This window comes from Psammomys obesus, unplaced genomic scaffold (assembly GCF_907164565.1).
Source record: "Psammomys obesus unplaced genomic scaffold, mPsaObe1.curated_primary_1811, whole genome shotgun sequence".
Taxonomy (NCBI): domain Eukaryota; kingdom Metazoa; phylum Chordata; class Mammalia; order Rodentia; family Muridae; genus Psammomys; species Psammomys obesus.
This window is the reverse complement of record NW_026596069.1, coordinates 34,404,617-34,412,942: the sequence shown is the minus strand read 5'-3', so window position 1 is coordinate 34,412,942 and position 8,326 is coordinate 34,404,617. Positions and strand designations below refer to the sequence as shown.

The window sequence follows — 8,326 nt, the reverse complement described above, 5'->3', positions numbered from 1 at the left end:
TTTTTTTTTTTTTTTTTTTAAGATAGACTAAAGTTCACAACAATCTCTCTTGTCTTGTCTTGTCTTCTCAAGCCTTGTAATTATAATTGTGTATCACCAGGCCTTGGCCGTGTATATGTCCACCTCTCAAATTTTTAAGGAAACAAAGGCCTCTATCTTGGGCTTTGATAAAAACATCCAAGGCAGACATAGCAAGGACTGTTATATTTAGGTGAAATTAGTCTTATGGGAAGTCAGATCCAGTTTTGTTTCTTGTTTTAAATCTGGACTGCTTCATGAGTTTCTGTGTCAGCCTTGAACAGGGTCCATGCTAATGCTCTGTCTTACTCTGTGATAGTATGTGTGCTGCAGAAGTCAAGAATCTAACTTTTAAAATGAAGCAGAAAGGTAATAATCCTTTGCCTACCTAAAAGTATTTTTGTTTGTTTAACTAAAATATAATCTGACAAATTAGATTTTGTTATATAATAGGTGATACAGCAATAAAGAGAAAATTACAAACGTCAGTGTGGATAGCTTACTACAAGGTATGGTATTAACCCACATGACTCATGAATAATATCTGAAGCATTTTTTTTTCTAACTGCTGGCTGACATACTATATAACACTAAATAATTAATTGGTGTGGTAAAATAAAACAAAACACAAGCTTATCTCTGCATTGGGGACAGTGAACCTACACAGAGAAACCGTGTCTCAGAACAAACCAAACAAAAAATTATTGACATGGTGGTTGCTGGTTTTATTTGAAAAGTTGTTTACATTTGAGTTAGCTGAATATGAAAGCCAGAGTATTTCTGCCTACATTTGTTTGAACCCAAACCTCTGAGACAAAGCAATATTTAACTTAGAGAAATGAACCAGTGTGAACTTAATAGGAAGTGTAGTGTTTCACACTGCAAAAGATTTTGTCCGTTGAGTCATTTTCTTGACTAATTTGTTTGATATATTGGGAAAAATCTTCTCTTTTCATTTTCCCTTGTTAATAATTAGAATAAATTGAGCACAGTATAATACAACTACTCTTTTCTTTTTACCAGAAGAGAGAAAGATTACATGATGAAGAAGAAAAAAAAAGTGCCTGGGTTAGCCAAGAGAGACAGAGAACATTGGATAGACTTCGCACATTTAAGCAGGTAATGGAAATGCAGTCAGTCTTCTGGTTGACTTTTCATGGCACTTCAGAGAGCCATAGGACACTCTGAATTTAGGGTTTCTGTTTAAAATTTATTCCCAACCATAGCAGTTTAATTGGCTCTTTTCCCTGTGGCCAAATCAGTATTTTTTTGACCTCTGGTGCATAGCCATAGGAGTGTAAAGAATAGAGAGTATTAAGAACTTGGGTTTTTCTGAGTTAAAAAATCATTATTGTCAATACTACAAAAGCACTTCATTTCACTCTTCTATTACAAAATTGTTATCAATGTTTTTTGTATATAAGCCTTTGAAAATAAACAGCAATAGTTTCCTACTAAGTAATGTATATACTTAGTACTATAAAACTATTTCTCCCATTGAAGACTTAAAGTCACATGACTAATTCTTGCTATGTATCCTTGGGTAGACCAGACTAGAGCCTCAAACTCATAGCCATCATCTACATCTGTCTCTTGGATGTTAGACAAGTACACCACAACACCCTGCACATGATGTTTTTAAGTAGTTGATTTAATTAGGTAAGAAGGAAGTCAGTAGATATAAAGGAGTTGGTGATAATTGTTTAAAAAGTTTAGGCATAGGTATTCTAGTTGTTTGTTGTTGGGGTTTTTTTTTTCTGTCTATCCCTTGGAAAAAAATCAGAAAAGAGCCAAAATAATAACATTCTGTTGAAGGAAGAAAAAACTAATTATTTGTGGGCAAATTAGTTTAATATAATATACTCATTCAATAACTTTGATATTTTAGAGGTACCCCGGGCAAGTCATCCTTAAGTCAACCAGATTACGAGTGGCTCATGCGAGAAGAAAAGGCATGGCAAGCCCTGTGCCCTGTGAGGAGCAGTACGGCTCTCTCCCAGCAGTGCAGGGGGAGGAGAAATCAGAGGTGGGAGAAGAAAGAAGCCAGCTTGGGTCTTCACAGGCTGCAGAGCCCCAGAGTCTTGTCCAACTTGAAGACACTTCATCAGTACAACTTGAAGACACTTCATTACCTCTCAGTGCTGTTACCTCTGAACTGTCTCCTGTGTCACTTCCACTTTTGACTTCTAATGACCTCAAACCATGTTCTGCTATCACAGATCCACTCCCACCTACTCTTCCTCCAACACCTCCTCCTCTCCCTCCTCCACCCCCACCCCCACCCCTTCCTGTTGCAAAGGACAACAGCGCTACCACCACTGCAGAGACACTGGAGAGAGATCTCCTTAAAAAGGAGAGCAATGAGAAGAGGATCCCAAAGTCAGCCAGCGCCCCATCAGCACACCTCTTTGATAGCAGCCAACTGGTCAGTGCCCGGAGGAAGCTCAGAAAGACTGCTGAAGGTTTGCAGAGGAGGAGAGGTGAGTGAACAGGACCTTTCTGACTCTGTGTGGCATTACTTGAAGCACAGGGAAGGAACTTTACATTGAGTTCTGTGTTGCAAAGCTTAAAAGATTATATTTGAACATTATTTGATAGCAAACACGTTCAAGGTCACAGCAGAGGAGAATTCTTATCAACTCACAGCAACAAGTGTTTACAAATATGAACCTTCTCTTGAGCTGTTAGGCAGGTTTTTAAGGTGACATTTGACCATTTTTGCTCAGTAGCACTTTTACGTTAAGAAAACAAGTCTGATTTCTAACCTGAATGGTAACTTTCCTGACTGGAAAGAGTCTACCTTAGTGGTAGAGCTTGTACACTGGTGGTCAGTGATGGTCAGTGGTAGAGCTCATATGCTGTTGATGATGATGGTGACGGTGACATCATAGATAAGAAGGGCTATGAAGCTATTAGGAAGATCACCTATTGATCAGTTTAGTATTGAAGACCTAAGAATGTTCTTCATATAAAAAGACAGAACAGGAAGTTACATGTGCAGTGTATCACATGCCCAATTTGCATCAATAAAGTGATTTCTAAAAATGCCACATTTTTCTTGCCTTTGAGGGATTCGTGAGTTGCATGGGGGAAATAATACAGAACAACTTGCATATTACATATTAATCTAAGAACATTCTGTAAAATCTTCCATTCCACAACCTGAATAGACTCTTACATGTGGAATAACTAAATGAACCGCCATTAAATTGTGTGTATGTGGGGGGGAGGTGTATGGAAGTATGCATACATGTTGCATATATACTCAATTTTTTTTTTTTTTTTTTTTTCTTGGTAGGGGTGTCTTTGAGACAGAGTTTTTCTATGTGTAATTTTGGCTGTCCTGGAACTCACTCTGTAGACCAGGCTGGCCTCAAACTCAAAGAGATCTACCTCCCTGAGTGCTAGGGTTAAAGGTGTGTGCCACCACCACCCAGCCTCAGAGTCAACCTTGAATCTCTGCCACACTTGCTCTCTCCCTTACTTTTTGAGACAGAGTCTCTCACTGAACTTGGAGCTTACCATTTCAGCCTGACTGACTAGCCAGTAACGCTACCCTAACCCCATCAGGCTCCACCTGTCTCCATGCATCTCCCCACATGCTGGGCTTATAGGTATGCACCACTGCATACACATTTTATTTGAATGTTGAGAGTCTGAACTTCGATCCTCATCTTGAACACAGTAAGGACTTTACCCACGCAGGCATCTTCCAGCTCCAGTATTACATAAGAAAAGGAAATACATAACCAGTCACTGTCTTACTTTGAATTGGTGGTGGGTGCAGGATGGGGGTCCTTTGGGAATCTCACCAGTCACAAGACCATTTCTCGGCTTGCATTGTGTCACAATGCAAGGTTTGATTTGAAGTGCAAAAATTCTAACTTTTTAAATTTTGTTTTCCAAAGTGAGTTCACCCATGGATGAGGTATTAGCATCCTTGAAGCGTGGTAGTTTTCATCTGAAAAAGGTTGAACAACGGACTCTGCCTCCTTTTCCTGATGAAGATGATAGTAATAATATCTTGGCGCAGATAAGGAAAGGGGTAAAATTGAAGAAGGTTCAGAAAGAAGTTTTGAGAGAATCCTTCACACTTCTGCCTGATACAGACCCTTTGACACGGAGCATCCATGAAGCTCTGAGAAGAATAAAAGAAGCATCCCCAGAGTCAGAGGATGAGGAGGAGGCTTTGCCTTGCACAGACTGGGAGAACTAGCAGGTAAATGACCAGTTACCTGCTAGTTGAGTCTGCTGTTCAGCTTTAACAGTGGCTAATGAACTCCAGCATCTCTTGTTGAGTCTGTGGCCTCTTCAGTATATGGCTCAGTTATATAGCATGAATAATAGATGTGTGAATTTCAGAGTGGCCCAAAGCTCCTTGTGATCCTCCCTCCCTCCTTCCCTCCCTCTGTCTCTCTGACTGACAGGGCTTCTCTATGTCACCCTGGCTGTCCTGGACTTGCTTTGGAAACCAGGGTGGCCTTGAACTCACAGAGATCCACCTGCCTCTGCCTCCCCGAGTGTCTTGTGATTTCCTTAAAATCATGGTATGCATCACAACTGGTCAGTAAAAGTGCTTTGTTCTTTATTTCTGTTTCTAAATTTATGTATTTATGTGTGTTTGAATGGGGTTTATGTACATGTATGTGGTACCCTCAGAGACCAAAAAAGAGCATTGGATCCTTTGAAGATGGAGTTACAGGCAGTTGTGATCCAGGACATGTGTGGTGGGAACCTCTCTTAGGTCCTTTTGCAGGGTGCCAAGAGCTCTTAATCATTAAGCCATTTCTGCAGTCCTGGAAAGCACCTTTAAAAGACTATGGCTATGTATTTTTTCTACCCTGCTCGTGTTCCTTCATTCTCTGTAATAATGTCACAGCTACATTGATAAATATAAATGTCTGGGCTCTTATGCACAGGAAAGTCTTCTATACAGTGTATAACCACTGTATGTGGTTATACACATGCATTGTAATAATCGTGGTCTGCTGCTTGCTTGCTTACTCTCTCCTTTTGAGGTGGAACCTCACCAGTAGCTTTAGCTGGGCTGGCACTAGATATATAGACCAGGCTAGTCTTTGCCTCCCTCATTCTCACTTGCCTCTATCTTCCTGAGTGCTGGGATAAAGGTATGTGCCACTAATCTCTGTTGCTGTTTATTAAAAAGTAATTATAAAGTAACTAGCACAAATTACACTATGTTAAAAGAATAAAGCAATTATGGTATATGTTGTATGTTAAGGATTGGCAGTTGTTTCAGCTGAAATAAGATAACTTGTGCAAAATGTATAGAGCGTGTAACATGTTCTACTCAAATTCTGTTCTTTACTAGATCATGATATTTAGCAAAACTGGAAGTGTGGTATGTTCTATATTAGACTCTCGAAGGCTTCTCTACCCCAGCTAGCTCCCAAATAATTAACACAGAGAGACTATAATTTATTGTATAAGTTTTAAAGCACTAGGGCTGGGCAGATTTATATTCCCATAAATGCTTGCACATGTCCCATTTGTGTGGGTCTGCTCCAGCAGGCCAGTCCTCAGAGCAGGCTGCTCCTGGTTCATGTCTAGGAAGCCCACAGCTCCTGGGCTTCCTCTCCTCCTGCTGTATCTTCTGCTTCTCTCCTGTTCTTCTGCCTTATGGTCTCTCCTAGACCTAAGCCCAGGAACCTAAGCCTCACCTAACTCTGTTCTGCACAGCCCAGACTGTCAGCAACTTTATTAACCAATAAGGGATCATTGGAGAGTGAAGTTACACCACATCACTGGGTGTACGTGAGAATGTGCTTGTCTGGGGTGTAACCAGATCTTGGGGAACAGTAATTAGCACTAGAACACACAATGTCAGACCAACCCACAACAATTTCCCCCTTTTGTCTAATTAAAGAGGCTCTTTTTCTTACAATAATAAAGTATATACAGTAAGAACATATATAAAACAATTAAAACTAGCATGTAATGATTATACTCACAATGTCAGTCCATTTGTGTTTGCCAACTTAGAATACTTTCTCCTATCTTACAGAGTTTAGAGTTTTGTACTCAAATTATTTTCTATCATAGCTTGTATTCCATTTAGACCTAAAAATACAATTTTAAAACATTTTCTAAATTCTGAATAACTTAAGCCAAATTGTGAGACTAAACTATTTAGTCTTCAACAGCATCAGAGGCCTGAGAAGAAAATAATATTATCTGAGTTAGCAAGAAGTACAGGCAAGCAGCTTCCAAAGCTATAAAAATGACAGAGGCAGCTAGCTGCCTGAACAAGCCAGAATTCCTCTATATCATTGGAGCAACATCTTCAACCTTCAGGCCAAGTATATCTGCTAGACATATTTGTGAAGCAGGAACTATGAAGGACTTGCTTACCCTGTCTTGGTAGAGTTTGGCACTCAGCTTGGCCTGCAAGTTTGCCCATTTTGGACAGAAGAGAATAGGCCTAGTGGCTAGCTTGCCACATTAAAAGCCATCTCTTAATGAAGATTCTTTGATGCACATCATCTTCTTTCAAGTCAAATAGGGTGCTGCCAGGAGCTGACATGTCTCAGCTCGTGTCGTTGCTAGAAAGGCCTTAAAATAATAAAAATTTAAATATCATATTCAGTAGGTCTCTGAGGTTTTTGAAGACCAATTATCTACATAGTACATAATCATTATTTTTCTGTCTAGAGTATATCTGAGTAGGCAAATGTTTGTTTTTAGCTATTCACTGTGTTTGAGCTCAGTTGTATATTTTTGTGATAAACTAGACTAGTATCTGATGTGACCATGAGTTTGATCAACTAACTATTAACTTGCATTACTTAATTATCCTAAACAGTTTGTAAAGCAGCTTTTTAGGGAGTGGAAGTAAACCTTATATTTATAAATGAGTTGCAAAGGTCCAATACCATATACAAGAGTTGAAACATAGATTCATTATATGTATTGAAAATAATTTTACAGTTGTATCAATATTATCCATATAAATTTAAAAATATTTGAGGGTGGGTGTGGTGGTGCATGCCTTTAGTCCCAGCACTCAGGAGATAAAAATTTCTGATTTTGAAGTCAGCCTGGTCTACAGAGTTGAGTTCCAGGACAGTCAGGTATACACAAAGAAACCCTGTCATGAAAAACAGAGAGGGAGAGATCTATAGTTGAAGAGTAGATTTAATAATACACCCTTTTCTCCTATTATTCCTGTATAATATTTCTATATTTCCCCTTTTCCTTCTCATCCCCTTTTCCCTTACCTAAGAAAGAAAGAAAGATAGAGAAAAGAAAAGAGAAATTCCTGAGTCTAAGCTCTTGTATTTTGGTTTTTTTTTCTCTGATCAAGACCATTAATAACTTGTAACCAATCCTTATATAATGACAAGCACCCATCACCCAATAGACTGACCAAAACCTACCCACCCTGCCTTGAGGGAACGGTACATCACTCTTCTTTAGATTGCTTTCTGCTGATTTGGGGCATGGGATACCTTTTTGGTGGCCCAAAGGAAATTAGGAAAAAAGGTTAAGCAAGCTAGCAGTTAACATTTGTTGTTCAGTCCCTACATGCTGAGAAATTCAAGCTTGAGTGAAATCCTGCTTGGACTAATAGTCTGTGTGGCAGGACCAGTTGGCATCAGCAGCTTTCCTTGAAGCTATCCTGGAAGCAAGCTTTGATGGAACAGCAACTGAAGAGGTCTGAGGCTGGACCATGAAGGATGCTGGGATACATGCCTCTCAGCATCCTTGAGAATGAGTTTTGTCAGGTCCGTCTTCATTTGGTCTTTTGTTCTGTAAACATATAAACTCTTACAAGTAATATACAGTTTTGCAAATGCATAGTCATGAATGTACACAGATCAGTTAAAGATTTTAACATCTATCTATATAAGCTAGTTTGGACTGTGATCAAACTGCAATTTAAATCTCTATCCATGTCATATGAAAGGATGGCATGTACTAAGAGGATTCTGTAGCCAACAAGATTTATTGGTAACGTAAAAACATTAATTTCTCAACTAGTCTCAAAGCTGTTTCCAAGTAGTAGGATCAGCAATCAAACAAATTATGTGCATTGTTGGTCTCTCTTTAGCCTAATCTTTGGGAAGCCTCCCTCTCTCAAATCTGCTTTCCATCAGTTTGGATGGAGGACGTAGTTTTTCTTTTCCTATTGGAATAAGTGTAAAATTCCCTCTCCAAGGCAACATATCTCCTTTCTTCCATTTTGGAATTAGGACCTTTATATGCTTATTTCATTCAGCAGTCCTTCCTAAAATCCAGTGTATCTTAGCAGCTGTGCTACTTGACTCATTTAAAAATTTTAAAATCA

General features: G+C 39.1%; 1 protein-coding gene across 1 annotated transcript in view; it reads left to right on the top strand.

Annotated features, from left to right (window-relative positions):
* Jmy (junction mediating and regulatory protein, p53 cofactor) overlaps positions 1-8,326 on the top strand; it is a 74,124-nt gene that overhangs the window by 55,170 nt on the left and 10,628 nt on the right. The window contains exons 8-10 of the mRNA XM_055625516.1: positions 1,042-1,137; positions 1,907-2,498; positions 3,927-4,237. Coding sequence (XP_055481491.1) covers positions 1,042-1,137; positions 1,907-2,498; positions 3,927-4,234 — 996 coding nt within the window. The 3' untranslated portion in view covers positions 4,235-4,237. The remainder of the gene's footprint in view (positions 1-1,041; positions 1,138-1,906; positions 2,499-3,926; positions 4,238-8,326) is intronic.